The sequence below is a fragment of the Rissa tridactyla genome, chromosome 3 (genome assembly GCF_028500815.1).
Source record: "Rissa tridactyla isolate bRisTri1 chromosome 3, bRisTri1.patW.cur.20221130, whole genome shotgun sequence".
NCBI classification, from domain to species: Eukaryota; Metazoa; Chordata; class Aves; order Charadriiformes; family Laridae; genus Rissa; species Rissa tridactyla.
Window position 1 is genome coordinate 39228066 of NC_071468.1, and position 21053 is coordinate 39249118.

The window sequence follows — 21053 nt, forward strand, 5'->3', positions numbered from 1 at the left end:
GGCTGCTAGAAGACAACTGACAATAAGTAACAAAGGGTAAAGTACGAAATCAAGGGAAAGGACAAATGGAAAGTTGTACCTGTTACTGAGAAGCTTTTTAAAATCTGATTTTTCTCAGCTCCCATCTTCCTAACCTGTGTGAGTAGACTTGAACTCAGTGTATTGGGCTTTTTCCTGTTATTTCTCTGTTGATACGTCTGGGTCACTTTTTGTTGGTGATCTCACAGGCATCAGAAAAGCAAAGGATTCTCCTTTTGCTCTGCTGGGAGAGCAAAAAGTCTCCCGAGTGCCATTATTTGCAAGGAAAAGAGCTAGAGGTGACGTCTAGGGGATTTTTCACTGCATACTGATGAAACTTCTGTCACTCTCAAGAATATTTCTGGCTGGCGTGAGTCTAGTTGTGCAATTTTTTCCTGTATTTACAGTGAAGAATGCAAGACCTAACAGCTGAGGTAACGAGCAGTCTGCTGCAGTTTCCAGAGGTGACTCTTCAGGCACTTGGGGAAGATGAGGGAACCCTCGGCTCTGTGCTGTGCGGGAGGTTTTCTGGAGGTGAGCATTTTCCTTTAAATTTGGTCTCGGTATAAAGCTGTTCTTGCCTGGAGGCTACCTGAAGCCTCAGGTCATCGTATCAGCTGTGTCAGGTTGGTGCTGTTAAGGGGCATCCTGTTTAGAGAGAGAGAACAAAAAGGGTGCTTCAGCGATGACAAATGCTAATATTAAAACGTGAGTGTAGTTAAACTTTGAAGTGGACTTTCCAGGTGATGTGACAGTAGAGCTGGGTGCCTATCTGGAGGTCTAGGCTTCTGTTAAGACCAGGTAGAATCTATCTACCTGAGTGTAAATGCAGGAATTGAGCTCATACTTCCTTTGGGCTGGCAGTAGTTCAGTGAAGCAAAATGCCTTCAATTCTTCCTCTACGCTCCAAGACTTGTATTCCCATATGCGTTTAGATCATTTCTAGCAAAACCAAGGCGAATATGGTATAAAGGCTGTCGATCAGGACCTTGTAATCTTTATCCCAAACAACCCAGATTCTTCGGTGCGGGAATGACAAGTACAAATGCAAAATAACAAGGTGGTTAATTTTAGGAGGGATTGCTTGGGGATTTCAACGGGTGATTTTGAATCATTGACTAGAATGAGGTAGGTCGGTCTTCCTCTGCTAGGTACGTTTATTGAAGGAAAGGGGCAGGCACTGTGATTTTTTTTCAGCTGTTTTCAGTCTTCCGTTGGACATTTGCTTCAGTCCTCTTTCTTTTCTCTCACAGGGAGAAACGGCCTGGCGTGGTTGGCACGTGGTCCTCACCTTGAGGTGGTGAACTCTGTGACAGGAGAGCGGCTCTCTGCGTACCGTTTCAGTGGAGTCAATGAACAGCCTCCCACTGTTCGTGTGGTGAAGGAGTTTTCCTGGGAGAAGAGAACTGGACTGCTGGTTGGGTTGGAAGACGCAGAGGGAAGTGTTCTCTGTCTGTACGACCTTGGACTCTCAAGAGTGGTTAAAGCAGTTGTTCTTCCCGGGAGGGTAGGTACTTTTTAATTGGAGAAACGAAGCTTTGATGTTGTTAGGTGCTGCGTAGGCCTGTTTTAGGACAAGCTTTGGAGCGTCTCTTTGTAGGAGGTATTTTTTCTATTGTGCGTTAACATCCTGTCACTTGAGAGTATCCAGTCAAGACGGTGTTGCTGTAAAATCTTGGGCTTAATGTGCCATTATTGTTTGAGTTTACTGAGAGTAAAACAAGTTTTCTGGTTTTATTGTAGAGCACAAAGTTACCCGATTCTCTCCTTCCACAAAAAGGCATTGAAAAGCACCTTTTTTTGGCCCTAATTGCTTGATTTCCATCAGAAATACCGTCTTTAAAATGGCTCAGAATTCCATAGTTGTGCTGTAAATGACTTCGACACATTGCCTTGAATCTCAGCCTAGCAAGCAGGCTGAGGAGAACACATTTTTCTGTTGACTTAGGAGAGGAAAAAAGAGCCTCTAGTGAGTTATCTGACAGATTGTTGGGAGGTCACCTTTCAGCCTGCAGTCCTTGAATCTCTGCTCTCTGACTAGTGTGTTTGTGTAGATGGGACACACTGGTGTAATGTTGCTGATGTTTTCTGTCTTCTGTAACCCAGAAACTCAAATGATGTGTGTCCCCTAGCCTCATTATCTTAATGTAAACAAGAATCGGTGGAAGTCAATAGAACATGAAGATTCATTTTTATCATCTTAGAATCTGCAACAACTAGCTAACTAACTTCTTAGCCAGCTTTCCATCAGGTGCTTTGGTTTGACTTGCTAGAATACAGGTGGAGTTTTGTTTGTTTGTAATGCTACAGTGTGATGACTAGTAGTAAGCATTCGTATTGGGGTCACTGAGAGAGAGAAATACGTGCAGCTTTAGCGCAGGAGTCTTCGTGTGCTCGTGTCTCTGCTCTAGCAGTCAGTGTTGTCCTGGGATGTGCTGCAACGTGTGCTGAAAGGTCTGTCTTCGCCTTGTGAGACAGTTGCGTGCAGACTGCTGGGCACGTGAAAGAGCAGCGTGCGCTTCCTCCTTTAGGTGGAGTCACCTTTTTATCTGAGAAGCTGCTGCTTTAGGCTGGCTTTTAACATTTTTCTCAACATTCGTGAAAGCGCTGGTGTGCATTTAAAGCTTCTTTTCCTTTATGTGGTTGTTACTTTTCTTCTAAATGCGGCCTAGTGTGAATTTTACTAAGCTGGTCTCTCCCTTCAACGCTTTCTAAATACGTTTCACTCCCATGGAAATGGTGTGTCTCCCATGCAACTTGGCCGCTGCCTCGTCTGACTCTCGAGCCCTGATTTATCCTAACGCCCGTTTGTCAAAGAAGGCATAGACTGTATCGCGGTGCTGGTGGGCTGTGAGCGGTGGGAGACCTCGATGTAGTTGTGTTTGTCTGTCTTAAGCCCCTTGAATACGATAAAGTTTCTTGCGTATAACTGATTTTCTGTGTTTTCCTCCAGTTAATTACTGCGAAGTAGGAAATGGAAATTGCTAAGCTGTACTAATAGAATGCCCCATGTAAGTTGAAGTTAAGTCACTTACCCGCAGGAAATCTAGTAAATGGAAGGCAGTAACAGGTTTTTGTACGGGGCTTTTTTGTCTTTGTCTCTTTTCTTGATCTAATTGCAAACAATGCTTTGATGCTCCTGGATTTACTTTTTCTATTGAGCTTGTCAAAGAGCTCAAATAGTAACTTGTAGTTTTCCTGTAGGTAACCGCTATAGAACCCATAGCGAATCACGGAGGACCCAGCGTGAGCACTCAGCACCTCCATCAGAGTCTGCGATGGCTCTTTGGGGTGGCAGCAGTGGCTACAGATGCTGGCCATCTCCTTCTGGTTGACCTTAGTTTGGATGATTGCTCCTGCACTCAGAATGATATCGAAGCATTGGGTGAGCCTGCAGTTTTTCCACATGAATTTAAACGCAAGAAAACTTCTGTCTTCTAACGAAACAGTATGCATCCCACTTTGAAGACCCTTGTGTCAGACATTTCTGACGACTGGTTACAGGTGGCAGTTTGACATCGTATAGTCCTGACCTGATTAAACCTGGGAGTGTCTGACTGCTCCTCCCAGTGTTGTAAATGCCCCCTCCCACCAAGATCCCTGTGCCACTATGATTCTTGCCAGAGAGGTGTAGGAATTTTGCCACATGAGCCGGTGCGGCCGCCTGGTAGGAAGTTGTGTTGGAGGAGCCCTGTTTCCCGGGAATGCTCTTCTGCTTGTGTTAATTGACTTGGGGCAAATTTTGGGCTTGTTTTTTAAAATAAACCCGACTTACCAACACCCATGCATTTGGATGAATGAAATCTCGAATAGGTGTACTCAGATTGCATACACCGTTTTGGCTATTACAACAGCAGCTTCAGAAATTGGTGCCACTCCAAACAGTTTCATCACGAGGCCCAAACTCCTGCTTTTCAGAGTCCAGGAAGAATTTGGTTACGTTATTAAGGTTATGTTTTTACCTAGCTTTCAAACGTGAGTGAGAATACTTGTCTTATCCGAGAGTTCTTATGTTCTTTGAAGACATACATAATGGAAATGGCAAAAAAAAGTGTTGCATAAATGGCTATTTTGCCTGGCACGGTAGCATTAGATGATAGGGGTTGTCACGTCAGTGCCTAAAATGCAGCCTAAATGGCATAACGTATTCATTTGTTGCTTGGTTTTGTGTGTGTAGATCTAGAAGTTGTCACTAAAAATCCTGCTGAAGTTGCACAAAGAAGAGAAACTGTGACCAGCGAAGGGAGACATCTCTGTTTTCAACTACAAAATGCTTCCGGAACAGCAGTATCAGCCCTGTGCTACATAAGCAGAAGCAACCAGCTCGTTGTGGGTTTCTCGGATGGCTACCTGTCGCTCTGGAATATGAAAACTTTGAAGAGAGAGTAAGTAGGCCTTTACACTTGGCCATGCCTGGAGGTGTGGGGCTCTCGATTTGTTGCTTAAGGAAGTATGTGAATGTAAAGAGAACTTTTTCAGGGACTGACATGAGTATGAGTATAATCTTGGCACGTTCAGAAATCCTCTTCTGACATAACTTTTCAGTCATACCTGGATCAAGTGGTCCGCCTTCTCCCCAGTGGACTAGGATTGTTTTCCTTATTGTGCCTGTGGATTGAGGAACTGTGGAAAGCATGCTTCCTGGGGTTTTCAGAACCGGTTACTGCAACTGGGGCATCCATTGAAAGGCTGAAGTATGTCAGTGATGTGATTTTGGTGCCGATATTCTCTAAAGTGTCCAGGGTGAAACTAGTGAGACATGAAAACTCAATAGCTGACCTGTGCCTGAAAAATGTATTCTTTCCTGCATGTCAGCTTTGGCCGAAAGAGCAATCTCACCTGAAATATTTGGCTAACTTCTGGTCGGGATTCACTTCAGCAGATCTGCACTGACTCCCCAGAAGCTGTTGGATGCATAAATAGACAGTGGAGGAATAATTAGGTGGCAAGAGTAGAGTGTGGAGGTACAAATAAGGTTCAGAAGTCAGGAAGAACAATGCTTGACGTAGTCCAAGAAACGAGAAACTACCTGTGTTTGGGCCACTAGGCTCACCTTTTGTTTTCTTTTTCGTTTTGCTTTTTTTTTCCCCTAAACCTGTAGGCACCACTCTCAGCTTGAAGGAGGGAGGATTCCTGTCTATGCTGTCACTTTTCAAGAGCCTGAGAATGATCCTCGCAATTGTTGCTACTTGTGGGCTGTTCAGTCTACGCAGGAAAGGTGAATAAAAACTTTAACTATCAGCCACTGAATTAATTCTTTTTTTTTTTAAGGATATTTGTTCCCATACAGTTGAACATGTGTATTTGTTGTGTGTCTGCGATTCTTTCCGGTACGGAAGGTGTTAAACTTAGAATGCAATTTTTACAGGATTTACCAGACGTGAAGAGGGACCTACTAGTTCCTGCCTTCTGTCAGAAGGCAAAGCAACAGTGGCCATATTCTTCTGCTCGCATTCTCAAATGGTTTGCTTTTGTTCCTCGATGACTGCTTCATCATTTGTTTGATAGTCACACCGTGGTATTAAAATACCACTAGGAGCAGTTGAGGCTGCAGATCTAGAACACCAGACGTGCCCACACAACAGCCTGCCGCCCCTAAAGGCGGCGGTGACAGTATTGCCGATGGCCTTGTGCCAGCGTCAGCAGTCTGTGGAGCCTTGGTGAGCCAGTGCAGCTCCCCTGGCAGAAAACGATTCAGCAGAAAAGCCAACGGGTTCCTGCTGTTCTGCTGAATCAAATCGGACTTGGAAGGGTGCAGAGTGTGCAAGAGGGGGAGGGGAACTATGGTGGTAAGGGAAGGGCAGAGAGATCTCTCTTTCTGCATCAGCAAGCGATTCCATCAGCTCAGCTGTTGGTAGAGTGGCAGTCTTTTAAAATTTGACTTCAAAGCAGTTTTGATGGAGAACTCTTCATTGTGAAGAACTATTTCCAACAATTCTTAGTCCATACAACATATTACAGCTTTCCAATTGTACGGTTGGCTTTTGCCCCTGAAGCTGTTAGTGTCAAAACACCCTCCTTCATGTTTCAGTGGCTAAATGTGGCCGATGATCATGTTTTGGGAAGAGGTGGTGTTCTTTTCAGCAGGAGCATGCTATTAAGAAAACGTCTAGGTCTACTAACACGACGATGAGGACTACAAAGCAGCTTTGTAACCAAATTTCATAATTTATCCCTTTTTCAGCGAAGGTGATGTGGTGAGTTTACACCTGCTGCAGTTAGCGTTTGGTGACAGAAAACGCGTGGCCTCAGGACAAGTCACGTATGAGGTAAGAGGTGCATGCGTGGGAAAAGCAGACAATAGTAATTTTCTCTAAGGGAGTATCAGTTGAGTTACAGGGGTGAGATTTACCATCAAACTTCAGAGCTGGCTGAAAAAATAATAATGTTTTGCTGAGTCTTCTTGGGCACGGCCTTTGTCCATACCTTTTGGAAAGAAGGCATACCATTTTATACTGCAGTGTCGTGTGTTCCAGCTAGATTCATCTGCAAAGAGCCCGTATAAATGGAATTCCTGAAGAGGACGCGGCTTTTGCAAATAAAATTATTCTGAAATACCAAACGAATGGCATGTAGGAAGAGAAGATTGGGCCTTGAATCGCTTGGTTTAACCAAGCTTGGGACTTGAATAAGCTTCTGTCTCTCTCCCTTTCTTAAAATACAGTCATACTCTATTCTTTGCTGATCTTCAGTTTTATATTCTTGGTTTCCCTTAGAGCTTTGTCAGCCGGACTTCTCACATGAAATGCACCTAGAGTGTCTCTTCAGTGTTGATCCTGACACTTAGTAGCTGTAAAGATAACTTGCTCTTCTTTTTGGCTGGGTGACCTATTCAATCTACTCTTAAAGCCAGGAAAATATGTAATTTGGTCAGAAGAGTGTACCTAAATGTTAGATCTGGCTCCAAGAGGATGCGTTTAAAATACAGATGTGAGGTATCCTTGTATCTCAGATAGCTAACAGAGACAAGGCGCATCTGTTAGATGTGTAATTCCATTCAGTTGTACGCCTGGAAGTCTTCCAAAATCTTTTTGAGGGGACAGTAATCTTAGTTCAGAGCAAGTCTTTCCTCCTGATTTGGTACTTTCTCTTGCATGTTCTCAATAGCTATGGAACGAAACAGGGGTGACTCTTGTATCGTGGTACTCTGGTTTTTGTAGGGACTGTGCCTTTTGATTTTTTTGGATTAATTTAGATTTTGAGTGTTTTGCTTATGTGTAGGAAAGGTGCTTCCTCATTTGCCACTGTTGCTTTTGCATAGATAGAGGTTAGGTGTTTGGAAAAGGTGGTGTTTCTTTAAAATGCATTATCTATCACGGTGACCAAGTAGAAGGATCTTCCAGTGATTCATCGCGTGCTGGATGCTATCTCTTTATCTTTGTTGATGTGCGGGACCTGTGCTCCACAGCGGATGCTTTTAGTCTCAGAACACTTCCTTGTAGTCACAGATTGGTTAGTACTACATGACTGTCTGCCTGCATGGCTGTCTGAGTCAAGTTTCTTGTCCATCTTCAGGGGTAGAAAATTTAAGTGTCTCCCGTTTGCTAGGCCAAGTTTGAGTAAAGAAGGAGGAATCTACTGTTGATCCTTGTTCATTGGATAGAGTTCATAGGAGCTCAAAAGACTTTTTCAATACAGCAGTGCTTTTTGTTCCAGGAATTAGGTTTGAGGCTATGAAGCAGTGCCTCTTTGACTGTGTGTCATGGTAAAAGTCACAAATAGGACTTATGGAACACGTGGTACTGTGTTTTTCTATACGCGTGTCAAACTCTTGTCTCCATTGCCTTCAAGGCTGGTTTAAGTCTGCTTAAGTAATTAAACAGAAAGGTATGTTTAAGTAATGCTTCCAAAGACCTTTTTTGTACTGTCGCAGCAGTTGCTAAATCTGGTGCATCAAATCACGATCGTAGAGCGCATCTTTACCCTCGTTCTGCACAATGCTTGTGGATGGGCAGAGTATACACTCTCTAGTTTGATATCAGAGTTTGACCAGTGCATCTCGTTTGAAAACTTGTTTTTGTGTTTTGCTAGTCAATGGAGTCATTACTTAACATCTCCCATACAATGGAGTTCCTTAGAATGACTTTGCCCGGCGTGGAAAGTTTAAAATGCACTGCTTTGCTTCAGAAGCATTTTCTTTTTAGTTATGAAAGACTTTTTTTAATTATTTAATTTTTCTTTTTAGACAACCTTCATATTTATTTGTAACACTTCCTGGAATCATTAAGAGAAAGCTCGCCTCTTCTCAGATTAGGTGAATTAGATGTATCCTATGAGATCATACGGGAATGTGTGGTTTCATGCCAGTTCGTTTCAGAGCTCTGCAAGTTTAGGAAACTTGGGTAGAATGTGGCGTTATCAGTTTATGGGTTGTGTGGGTTGGGTTTCTTTTTCCCTCTTTTTTTTTTTTTTTTTAATTATAGAGCTGCTATTTGTCCCCAGTACACCCATTCATGTGTTGTATGGTAGACAGTTTGAATGAATGCTGTATTTGGAAAGACGGTATTTCACTTCACGCTTACTTAAAAAATGGCGCTATCAGAGGTTCACCACAATCGTGCCGGGGTTTCTGTGTATCTCAAAATTAGTTTGTTTACTGTGTAGTAATTCGTGATGCTAAAAGCCTTGGCCACGTGCACCCCGTGTCCTTTCTGGTTTTCCCTTTTGCTGTTGGCTGTGCTTGGTGAAGGAGCTGAGGGATATTTCACCCGTTAGTCTCTGACAAGATGAGAGGAGGAGCTGTCATAGCTTACGTGGCTTGAAAGAAGATTGCTAATCAGTATGAAGTTCTCACAGTAACTAGAGAGGGGTGCACGGTCACTCTGGTGGTGTGCCCATAGAAAATACCTCTTGACAGCTTTAGCTGCTCTAATGCTGGGGCTTCTCTAACTTCATCAGTTCTGCAATCAAGACATGGAGCAAAGAGCTTTGCATGCATGTGTGTTGCATCATTTTAGATATCTCTTTGTAGCGATATATTTATTTTTACAAAGAACATTCTTGGATGTCGCAAGGAATTCTGCAAAACATGTTTAGATCTGAATAATGTTAGGGAAATTCTGAATTTTGAAAAAGTGCAAAGCCTTTACAGCCAAACTTACCCATTACGATTTGACACTGCATTCTCTTGCATTTCTCTCTGCAAAATACACAGTATAATAAGCCTATTCTGTTAGACTGTCTTTTTTATTTAGCCATAATGTATGTTTTTATCTTAGAATGACCTTTGCTCTCTTCTCTGATTTTTTCCCCCAGGGTTTGGAATACCGTGGCGAAAAGTTCAGTTTAGATCTCACGGGTGGAGTCTTTCCCTTGAGAGGCCAGATGAGTACTAAATTAATCAGCTGCCAGACTGTCGAAAAATTCCGCAGCGACGTTGACGGAGAGGATAGCGTAAATGAAGGTTTGTTCTGATGTCCGTGTTTGGTGATTTTAAAAGAAGTGCTTTTGGAACCTAAGCGACGAATGCTGTTCTGTCCCCACAGTCTGAAAGTCTTGCCTATCTGCATAGACTAGATTGTTGGGATTATTTACGAAGAAAAAATGGATGCTTAAGTTATGTGGGACTTCTTTAAGGGAAAAAGTGGGTTTTATTTTATGCTTGCTGACATGCTATCGCGATGTATGGTGGGGCCGTTTGTATGATGATGGTCAGTCGTTTTACTCCTCCAGCTGCCATCTTTGAACAAGAAGTTCAAACTCTCCATTGCTTAGGAATGTTACCAGAATTTTTTCCCTTCTTCAAACCGATGTCCGCATCTGCATCCAGATGGTAGCCCGTCACAAGTGCTGTTCCCCAGGGCACTGCACTGGGGCCACTTCTCTTTAGTATCTTGACCAGTGATCTGGACGAGGGGACAAGAAAAAGGGGCAGTGTGACTGAAACCTATCACAGAGATGTTTGCTATTCCGTAAGTACTGTAATCACTCTTAGGAAGTGTTGTGTTTCACGAGTGACAGAACAGAATGAAGCCAAAATAGAAAGTGGTGTTTTAAAAATATCGGATCTATCGTATTTTCTACAAGTCAGAAACAATGTCTTGTCTTTTACAGTCACGTCTCCTGACACCAGTGTCTCAGTCTTCAGTTGGCAAGTGAATACGTACGGTCAGGGAAAACCATCTACTTACCTGGGTGTATTTGACATTAATCGCTGGTATTCTGCTCAAATGCCAGATTCGCTAAGGTAGATTTTTCTTTAGTAGTTTTCCATATGCCTGCCAATAATTCATTTGAATGTCGGCATTTAGCTTACGCGCTTGTTTTCTTTAAGGCCGGAAGAATTCCCTCATGAGTGCCCCTATTTTGCACTGTGGTCGCTGGATACTGTAGTGAGCGTGACTTCTCCGAAGCTCCTTTTGGATATTCTGGTCCATGAGCGGAGTCTAAGTCGGGGAGTTCCTCCTTCTTATCCACCACCTGAGCGGTTTTTTCATCCAGGCAACTATAACTTTGGTAGGTATTTCACTGCTTTTGAGAGTGATAAGCTTAAAATGAGGTCAAATGCCATTCATTGGTTCTCTTGTTCAGTCATTGTTTGTCATTCAAAACCCAAACCAAACCAAAAAAACACCCAGTCGCCCACAAACCCAACTCTGATCACGTTGTACTGACAAGGTATTTACTATTGTGGAACATATCTGACAGCCGGCTGAGTTTTGGTGCTTTTGTAATGTAGGCGGTGAAGTGGTGCTGGTTATAGCCTGAAATGACTGTGAACTGAAGCTCAAAGCACTCAGTTATATGTTTCTAGATACCGGTGTGTAAAAAATGTAAACTGGTCATGCCATAACTGTGAGAGTACGGAAGGTTGTCAAACGTTCCCTGTTTCTGCAGATGGTACGTGCTTGCTGACCTCCGGAGTCGTTCACATGACTTGCACCGGCTTCCAGAAGGAGGTGATCTTTTACTGTATCTTTATTGCGAGTGGCAGGAGATGTAGCTTTTCTAAGTTTTCTGTTGCACTGCTTTCCGTGTTAGGGACCGTTTCACGCTCATCCTGCCCGTCCACACGCATAGTTGCAATTGTATCCTGTCGCCAGTTGTATGCAAATGGTAATGTTTTAGGTCCCCTCTTGGGACTGTACAACTGCCGTTGTCTCCTCTTGAAGCACGATCGGGGATTGAATGTCTAGAAAGGAATGCAACGTTGCTCCAGGAGCAAGAACAAAACCACTGTAGAAGGCGGGGCAAGGTGTTACTTCTTTATTGCCCCTCAGTCGAACTGCCTGCATAGTCTTGAGTTAGAGTTTTGATCCCCAATTCTCTTGAAAAAGGAGGGAATGGAGAAAATGAAAAATCACATAACTGTTTGAGGAGTGAAAATTTTGTTTTCTCCCAAACTCGGCCAAATTATAACTTCTGAGCCACGGCACAGATTGTGACAGATAATTTTGAGTGAAGTTTCAGCTCACTAAATGTTTCCAACATGAATCGGCTTCCATACGAATAGGCATAGAAAGGATCTTCCAAAGCGTGAAGTTGCATGTTAGCTTAGCTTATATAGAATGTATTTTGTGTCAGTGTTGAGGGAAAGAGCAAGGCCTGTGTATAGACAGAGAAGGTAGAAAAGACTTAATTACACAGATTGCTAACCTAAAGCCTCTTAGTGGTTCAGGCTGTCTGACGGTGTCAGTGAACATTTAGATTCTTCCTTTTAGAGGTTATCCAGAAGCGTAGTGACGGAATAACAATGCTGTCTTAATCTGTGGTTTTCGATTGATGTTTCAGACCTTGAATTTTTTGAAGAAATCTGGCCCTTCAATATGGGAAGCCATTCAGGATAGCTACAATAGGTGTCTTGTAGCTGGCTTGCTGTCTCCAAGACCAGTTGATGTCCAGCCATCCAGTTTGAGTCAGGTGAGTGCCTATGAGGGAATCAAGGGGGAAATACATCCATCTGGTCTGACAGGGCTGGAGGGGCTACAAGACGCGATACTCCAATTTGAAATACAGGTGTTGACCTGAGCTAGCAGAAGTAATCGTATCCTTAGATCCAAAGTAGTGACTTTGACTGGGAACAGCCCTAAGAGATCTGTCTTTAGAGACCCCTCTCTTAATTCGGTGCCACACACAGATGCGCACAAGGAAGCGTGCAGTCAGTGCTGGTCATGCCCAACATAACGCATGTGTCCCCCAGAGCAACCCCCATCCCTGTCAGTTTCTCAAAGCAGTGGTTCAGTGCAGTAGCCGACGATGGGGGCGTCTCACTGGGATGCGAGCTCTTGCAGACGTCGGCTTGCTGCACTGTACGTGATCATTTGCTTCCAAGGAAGTGGGCTGTGGTAAAGGATTACTGCTGTCAGCTCTCCCTGGCAATTTCTTCACGGCTTGCCCTCGTTTTCCCTTCATCGGTAGGCTTTTCTGCATCCTCTCCGGGCGGATCTTCACCCCTGTAGCCTCTGCCTTGTGCTGCAGTAGCCCAATTTGCTCCTCTGAGACTGCCCTCTTGCAGCTGCAACACCTTAATCACCTTTATCTCATGACACTCGCTACCTTCTATGGGCTTTATGCCACCACAGTGACTTCACTCCCCCTGCCATAGGTTTTCCATTTGCAATGCACCAACCTTTCCCTGGAGCAATCAGCAGGAAGGGGAGAGCAGCCTTCCCGCTGCCCTCCTCTTCCTGTCTCCTGCATTCGTCACCACATTTGTGGACGTGTGTTAGGACATGAACGCTTCTGCACAGTGTGGTAGCTCAAAGAAATTTCTTGGCAAGCTGGCCAATGGTGTGTTTCCTTGTCTGAAACCAGTTTTCCGAAAAAGATGGCAATATCACATGTGTGTTCTACATGTGTAGAAGTCGCTTTGAATGTCATGATTTTGCCTAGAGGGGAAAGATACTTTTGAATGTGTTTAAAAAAACCCAACCAACCAAACAAATCCCATCCCAAAAACCAAAGTAAAAACTTATGAAGGGTCCTTTCACCTGAGAGAAGTACGAGAACACCAGCTGAGATAAGCTACTACTTAATATCGCGCGTCTGTGCATACCTGTGATTTATCCTTGTAAGGATTACCACTACACTATAATACAGTATTTGAAGAGCCTAACATTTAAACCATTAGGATGTAAATGTTTCGCTTCTTTTCTGTCACGTTACAAAATTCCAACGTACTGTTTTGGGTGTCAGAACTGCTTCATGTCTTCATAGTCTAGAAAGCTGCTTGGCCGTAGCTTCACTGTTTCCATGCAAACGTTGCACAGTTGTGTTTGTCCTGTCCCCTTCCTGCGTTCCTGATGGCAAACTTATATGCACAGATGTGTAACGCGTATTAGCAGAGGATGTTTCTGGACGTAGTAAGTTGGAACTCAGTACGTGAAGACTGTAATGCAGAGGCATGCGAAGAAAGATTAGAATTAGGCTGCAGTAAGTTGAAATGTCAGAGGAAAAGTGTGTTAATGTGTTCCTCAGAGCAGTGGGCAGTCCAGCCTGTGGCTGGAATTAAGAGAAAGGACGTGGCGTTCCTGGCCTGTGTCCTGATTGACTTTGTGATGTCTGAATGAGTATACAGTTAGAAAGAAACATTTACTGTTGATGGTTCACATGGTGCAAGTAGGTAAGATTCTCATTTGAGTTTGTCTGTTACGTTTAGGAGGAGCAGCTGGAAGCAGTATTGTCAGCTGCTGTCCAGACAGGTTCTGTGGGACTTCTGACTGGATGCATTAAACATTGGATATCTGAAGGTAATACTTGGAACGTTGTTTTTTTACGTGGTACCTCTTTGAGTTGGAGCCTGTTGATTCATTTCTTTTTTGTTCTCTTTGTTTAAAGAGCAGCCAAGGTCTGCTGGTAATTTACGGTTTGTTCTTGAGTGGACACGGAACCAAGTGATCTCTACAAAGGAAGAATTTGACCAAATCTGTGAGTACTAGCGTAGTCATTCTGCAAACCTAAAGTCGTTCTTTCTGATTGAGCTTCCTCAGTAATACGCCGCTATAGGATATTGCACGCGGTCCTTGAAGTGCGCCTTGAAACTCTGGAATTGCTCTGTCGGCTAACGATTTAATATTTATTCTTGAAAAGGTGTTCCGCTGTTTGATGGCTCTTGCAACTTCATTGACCCCCAGACATTACGGTCTCTCCAGCGCTGCCAGTTGCTTTTGAGCAACCTTAGCACGGTCTTAAACTGTTTTCTCACAGAAGCACAAGAGCTTACTGAAAAAGGTTTGTAGTAGTGCTACAAAATCTTTGGTATGTTTTATTAAGATTTGGAATTGTGGCAACATGGGCTTTTGTTGTTTTTGAGGATTGGAAGACAGTCACATTTAGCTGGGAGAAGGGGCTTAAAGCTGAGCGCTTGGGACCACCACAAAACACGCATTGAGTTCAGGGCAACAGTTTATGGTGGAGCTCATGCAAGGGGGTGGGGGAGGCTACATTCAGAGAGAAGCTTTGTAGGCAACTGGGCTGAAATTACAGCAACCGAATGTGGTATTGCTGAAAACTATTCCTTTGAATTCTTAGCTAGCAAGTTCTAGTTGCATGCAGACACCGTGTTGCAAATTGCTAAACAATACGAAGGAAGCGTAAACGAGTAACATGCAAAGTAAGTTACTTGAGTTTCTACAGCTTTTTCTCTTAGAAATGGTTCTTGGCCTATTGAGAAAAGAAAAGAATATCCCTTTGCTATCAGAAGAATCTCTGCTACGTGAGAAACAGATGTCTTATTCCTGCGTGCATTTAGTAGTTCAGGCTTTGGGTTTTTTGTTTTTTTTTTTTATTTTAGCCTTTAGTGAGTTTAGTTCTTTATAGGGGTTGCTTTTTGTTTTGGTGGTGATAGTGGGTTTTTTCTTCAAATAAGAAAGCGATACAGCATGAAAAACGCAAAGACAAAGATTTCTAATGTGCTATTTTTATACTTTTGGTTTAGTAGGATGAAGGGAGTTTTGTGAAAATGAACAGAATTGCATAACGCTAATCATCTCCTGCCTTTTTTCAGGTTTTGCAGACGTGACAAATAAGCAAGCGGTAACCGGCCTCATTTCTTTGTATGCACGAGTGGTCATCTGGTTCTGTCGATCCGGTCTCCTTCCAGAGGGTTTAGGTAAGCGTGACCTGTCATACGTTTGTAACAAGGCGACCATCCAGTGAGTGACTCCCACGAACGTGTGCTTAGCCATGTTTTTGTAACGGTTTCGTCAGGAAGAAGTCGTGCTGGTTCAGTGGCAGGGTGTGCTGAAGTTCTGTGGGTGAAGTTGAGATTTTGCTGGGTTGTCAGGTACACAGCGTAGAATGAGGCAGGCAGTTTCTTTCCTGGGTGGATTTTAGGGATAGCAATGGACCCCTGACGTCAAGGCGCTGCTTGTGTCCACAGCTTGAACTACTTGAGATTTTAAACAAAGTACTATTAAACAACAAGTACCGGAATGCTTGTTTTTACAGTGAGAGCATTACCTGCATGTTTTGAACTTTCTATCAGTTGCTTGAGGAGAAAGTACACCTTGGAAATCCTTCTTTAGTTGGATGGATTATAAATTCCATTGTCAGCCTTAATTGTCTCACAAACAATTGTTTTAAACAATAGTTTTAAAACCATTCCCTTTGAGAACTGGGTGGTTTTTTTTATAGTGAACTTCAGCTTACCCTACATGTTGTGAATGCTGCGTGAACTGTAACCTTGAAACGGCACTTGGGGCAAGAAGGAATTGAGTCTTGTCTCTTAGAGTTCTTTTAGCAAAGGCAGAAAGAGGATTGGCTTCTTTCAGAGTTGGAGGCTTCTTGATGCTTAGCTTGTACGATCTTCTGTCTCTTTAGGCAAAAATTTTCGTTTACAAGTGTGATATGACTGCTTTAACTTGCTTCTACTTTGTTGCCTGTAGATGACGATACGCGTTTGTCGAGACCTTTCTACAATTATCCTCTGATTGAGAGCTACTATACTGGTCACCGACAGAAACTTGAGCGTTTATCAAGGTAAGAGCTAGAGGAAGACTCTAGAACACTTCCACGGCAAATTCAGAAGTGGAAGGGAATGGCTTTTATCTCAACAGTTGCATGGGCTATGCGTAATGGCGCTGCCAGCAATACTCTTGACTTCAGTGACACGTGTGTTCTGTTGAACAGAGAGGTTACTTTCCTGTGTTAAAATGTTGATATCTACCTCTGCTTAGTACCACTGGTTGGTATCATCATTTTTCGGTAGTCTACTTTATTCATTGGCTAATGTGTATAATTTCTGACTACTGAAAAAGGCCACGTGATTAGGACAGGATCAGTCACCTCCATATGACCGATTATGACCACATGACCAATAGAGGGTCATAACTGTATTGGCCTAAGTCCCCTTCTCACAAGTACGTGGTGTGATTTCGTAAGATGGTTGGAGTTACATGGAGTTGGCACGCCTCGCACTCTCCTGGCTGTCGGATAGAAGGCACTTGCTAACGTCAGCTCTCTTTCCTGGACTAGCTGCCTAGCACATAGGCGGCATGCCTTGGATTAGCCGATAATAGGTTTTTCTTTGGAAATTGTACTGAAAACTGAATAAAGACCTGACCAAGCTTCGGCGATGGCACTGTGACCAAGAGGCTGCAAGGTGAGTTAAGGTGGAAGCTGCAGGGTAGGAGGTATTGACTTCAAAGTTCATCTTCCTTGGCTTATTTCTCAAGTAACTTACATACAGGCTCGTGTGTTCCTTCGAAGCACAGAGCCTCTAGTGTCCTTTTTCTGCTTTGTGCCATCGGGAGATTAAAGGGCAGGGCTGCAGTCAGCAGAAGACTGGAGGAAAGCCGTCACACTGGGAGGCAGGAATTAGTGTTTAACTCTGTCCAAATCCTTGCTACCTTTTGTTCCAGAGGAAGATGGGACTCGGACTGCTTGATGGTTGATGGAATGGTTTCCCAGTTAGGAGACCAAGTGGAGAAGCTGTGGCGGAGAGATGCAGGAGGAACTGGGAAATACCCGCCTGCCAGTTTGCATGTGAGTGTCCTGTTCACTGAGAACAACAACAAACGGCCGCCCTCCCCGCCAAACCCCACCCAAAAGCCAATGATTTAGGGAAGACAGGCGTTTTTTCAGAACTTTTAATTTTTCATTTCAGGCACTGCTGGATCTCTATTTGCTAGAAAACATTGAAGAAAACTGCAAACACGCAATTGTATCCTTTCTAGTTATTTTGATTACACCTTCAGGGGATGCACATAAATGTTCTTCAGTGTTGGTCGCCGACCTGTTTCATGACATTTTTTCATTTATGCTTCAAAGACGATGCAAGTGAAAACATTTAGTTTAGTGTTAAGTTGTAGACAGAAGCGCTGTTTTATTTCTTTGTACTGTGGATTTTTGATGATTTTTTCTTAAATGTTTTGTTGCAAAAGACTTCTCTGGTAGGAGAAAACAGGTTTAGTAAGAAATGCTGGAGATAAAAACAAAAGCCCTTAGTTTTTCTCCAAATTTAAACACCATTCTAAATTTTTTAAAACCCTCCTATCTGTAGCAAATGGCTTCTTACTAGAATGATGTGGTAAAATATTCTGTTTCAGAGCAAAAGGATTTCTAAGAGTGGTTTACCAGTACCGGATTTTTTGCTGAAATCATGGGTTTTCCAGGGCAGCTCACAGCTTTGGTTCCGTTGAAAGTGCAGGCACACGGAATAAGCAACAGGGAGAAGAGAAAAGTCATGGGGCAGAAACTTAATTTTTAAGCTGCTGAAATACACAGCCTTGCTTTTGCTGTTTGTTGCCTAACCCGCGAGGGGAGCCTAGAGAGCAAGGGGCTTAGAAACGCTTATAGCCCAGAGCTGTCTTGTTAGATGATGTCCCTAAAAACGGACGTCAGAAAGAGAAAATGACGCTACCAATGAGTGACCCGCATACTGGTTTAAATCCAGTTTTAATCATTCGGAGCTGAGCTGTACTGTAAGGATGCCACAATTTACACTGTTTTATAGACGCTGGACATGAGGGAAAAACCCAACTGTGGAATTTATTTGCTGTAATAATTGAGCATTGGATGCTCCAATGTTTTGAATGTATTTTCTGCTTCCTACCACTTTTATATTCTTACTTCATTATGTTTTTCTAAAGGTAATGTGATAAAGTTTTGGTCTTACAAACTGATTAGCCTTAATGAGATACCTGATGTCAGACAATTTACTTGCTGCTGGATATCAAGCGTTCCTTTCCGAGTGAGACAGAAACTTCAATCGACTCCTTTGCAACTGCCTTTGGCATGCCTTGGGGACTTGTTAAGCTTGTTGAAGGTTTTTGGCTTCTAGATCACAATGATTACGAAGTAAGTATGGTAGAGTTGAGTTAGACATACATTGCAGTACAAAGCTATAATCTAGAAAATGATTTTAAAACCCGATCTCTAACTTGTACAGAATTCACTGGCCCTGCTCTTTCATCCCGCTACAATCAAAACCGCGTCATGGCAGCACAAGAGAATTATTCAGTCCCTCCTGTGCCAAGGGGAGCATGGGCAAGCCCTCAGATATATCCAGATGATGAGGCCACCCACGGCAAGCAGCGGGGAAGTGCAGCTTCTCCTCACTGTGTTGCTCTCCAATAGGTAAAGAAATATACCCCACCATTTTGTCACGCAAATCTTGTGAAAATGGAGAACAAAGAATAGAAATCATCATCCCCTAAGTTTCCTTTAAACTTTGAGTACAAGACTCTTGGGGCATCTCTTTGGTTATGCTATTAACATCCCTTTACCTCTGAAAAATTAATTACAGGTGCATGGTGGAGGCTTGGGGTCTGTTGCACCAACATGCTGCTCAGGCAAACTTAGAAGACCTCTTAAAACACATGTACGGAATGTGCCGTGAGATGGGCCTGATGGAAGACTTGCTGAAGCTGCCTTTCACAGACACCGAACAAGTAAGTGGGAGCAAGGAAAAATGTTCATCGTCTCTTTGAAAAGAGAAAAGGCAGAGCCATAACAGATTTTTGGAATGATTTTTTTTTTCTCATAGGAGCGTTTGGAGAAGTTTTTAAGGACCAGTGCCGGTGTTCAGAATCAAGAATTCCTTTTAGTCTACCATCTGCAGCGTGCCAACTACATTGCAGCACTAGAGCTGAATCAGTCCATGAATGTAAATCTTATGGTAAGCGTGAAAGTTCTGTTCTGTCAAGCGTGCACGTTTCTGCTGGGTGTTACTAACTGGTTTTGATAGTACTCAATAAAAATCCTGCTTTGTTTTTTTCATACCAGTCTTTGAAACACTCGGAACAAGTTTCTACACCTTTGGTTACAGCTGAAGCTAAATGTTGACCAATATACGTCACTACTCCAAAGCTACTCTATGAAGCTATAAATTAAATGTTACACACCACTGTTGACCCCACTGAGAACAGTTTGTTTGCATCTGAGGAATAAACATGTATCTTTCCCATCAGCCAATCTTACCATTCCGTTATTGAGATACGTATGTTATGCGTGGCTTAGATTACTGGAAGTTGTTTGTGTCACTCCTTCCTGTGGGATGACGAGTAGGTTGTATGTCATCGCTTGTGTCTTGCACGCAACTGTATTTTTCTAGCTGAGAGCAGGCTAGGTGCCAATCCACAGGTTAAATTTCTGTGGGTTTTCTTTGTTTTTTTTAATTTCTGCGAGTTACAGTGTGCTCTCCAATTCCGCAACTTTCATTTCACGGCTTTTATGACAAAAATTCTTGTCTAACCTCTATTTCTCAAAATAGCCAGATTACATTTTGTGTTACATGAACTTGTGTTCTGGATTTGTGACGCGTTTGCCGTTTTCTGGAATCATAGTTTTCCAGTGACTCAAACTTCTAAGGTGGTTTTGGAAGTCGTAGGTCCTGCATTTGAAAACTGTCATGTGGCCAGGTGGTGTGCGTAGGTCGCTTTTTCTTGCTTGTTTTAATCTTCACATCATGTTGTCCAGGGTAATTTCCAGTTGTCCCGTATATTCAGGGCACTGGCGTTTCAGGAAGAACAAGGGAAAGCCTGCTATGTAGTAAGTCGTTTGCAAATTGCAGGTGATATCAGAAAATTGCAGGTGGTAACAGGTGTATCAGAAGAAGGTTCTGCAGAGTGCCAGCATTGTTTTAACTTCAAGTTGTAGGCTCTGTTGCTATTCCAGTCTTCCTTCCACTTTGCTACAAGTACCAGGTGAAATCGGTGTGTGCGGATGGGTAGAACTTGCCGCTGTTCTGTGCAGTGGAGGTGTTTTCCCACACCCGTAGAGGAAATCTGCTCACTAATGCGAAATAGCCCGGAGAGGTCTGTGCAATGAACTTCTTGTAATTAGTTAAGCTTTTGCTTTGCGCTTTTCCTTCATCAGAACGACGGCCATCATCGCTTGACCGACAGAGCAGTTGCCAGAAATTCTCTATTAGCCCAATATGGCAAGATCCTTCCACGAATTGAAAGGCAGCTGGCCGTAGAGAGAGCCAAGCTTTACCATTTGCCTGCATTGGCCTCAAGAGAAGGTAACTTTTAGCGGGGGGAAATAGAGGGGAGAATTCCCTGTCACTTGGATGACACCAGGCTGAAATTTTTCCCCTCTTGCTTTACAGTCTCAAGACCAAAGCCATTAACTCCAGTAAGAAAACAAGCTAAAGCAGGAAATGTGCGTCAAAGACCAAATTTTCTGGCGAAAATATTGTCCAGAATTAAAGAATCCTGGGCAGGAATGAAGGAGAAAACCGGTTTCTCACAAGGTGGATTTTAAAGATGATGTCGTTTTTATAGCTGCTAAACGTGCTGTTTCTTCAGCAGGATGTTTCTAAAATTGAGGATGTTTCTAAAATGGGACCTGTTGAGATCCAAACAGGAGAGCAAGCAGTTGGGTTTCAACAGCACCCGCCAGTCCCTCACTAGAGACAGGAACAAGAAGAGACCTTAGATGCATTCACTTATTCAGCTCATCTCGGCTTTGGGATTCAGGACAACACTGTAGAGAAGACGGGGCTGGACTTGGGAATACGCAAATCCCTCATGGGAGTCAATGGAAAATTTGGGATGGGAAGAAGGCAGCAGGTCACAAAGCTTCCGCAGTCATTCCCGTAGCAGTGCAGTGAAGGTGTTTCTGCTTTCGTTATAGCTGGTGGGTACTGATTT

General features: G+C 43.2%; 1 protein-coding gene across 1 annotated transcript; it reads left to right on the top strand.

The window, feature by feature from the left end:
- Positions 1 to 410: 410 nt before the first annotated feature.
- Positions 411 to 20777, top strand: LOC128907946 (protein ELYS-like). Its single transcript, XM_054197364.1, has 24 exons — positions 411 to 552; positions 1272 to 1525; positions 3223 to 3403; positions 4196 to 4403; positions 5120 to 5236; positions 6203 to 6287; positions 9274 to 9421; positions 10072 to 10204; positions 10292 to 10473; positions 10855 to 10916; positions 11749 to 11877; positions 13616 to 13706; positions 13795 to 13884; positions 14047 to 14187; positions 14963 to 15067; positions 15843 to 15936; positions 16818 to 16941; positions 17063 to 17119; positions 18109 to 18255; positions 18347 to 18534; positions 18704 to 18848; positions 18944 to 19075; positions 20275 to 20422; positions 20510 to 20777. Exons 1-24 carry the CDS (start codon positions 432 to 434, stop codon positions 20662 to 20664), a joined length of 3237 nt encoding a protein of 1078 aa, XP_054053339.1. The 5' UTR covers positions 411 to 431; the 3' UTR covers positions 20665 to 20777.
- The last annotated feature ends 276 nt before the right edge of the window (positions 20778 to 21053 follow it).

Bases quoted from the DNA above. Each gene is read 5' to 3' on its own strand.
- LOC128907946 (XM_054197364.1), top strand. From the start codon at position 432: ATGCAAGACCTAACAGCTGAGGTAACGAGCAGTCTGCTGCAGTTTCCA. The intron at 10,205-10,291 runs GTAGATTTTTCT...GTTTTCTTTAAG, and splicing joins CAAATGCCAGATTCGCTAAG to GCCGGAAGAATTCCCTCATG. The intron at 19,076-20,274 runs GTAAGCGTGAAA...TTCCTTCATCAG, and splicing joins CCATGAATGTAAATCTTATG to AACGACGGCCATCATCGCTT.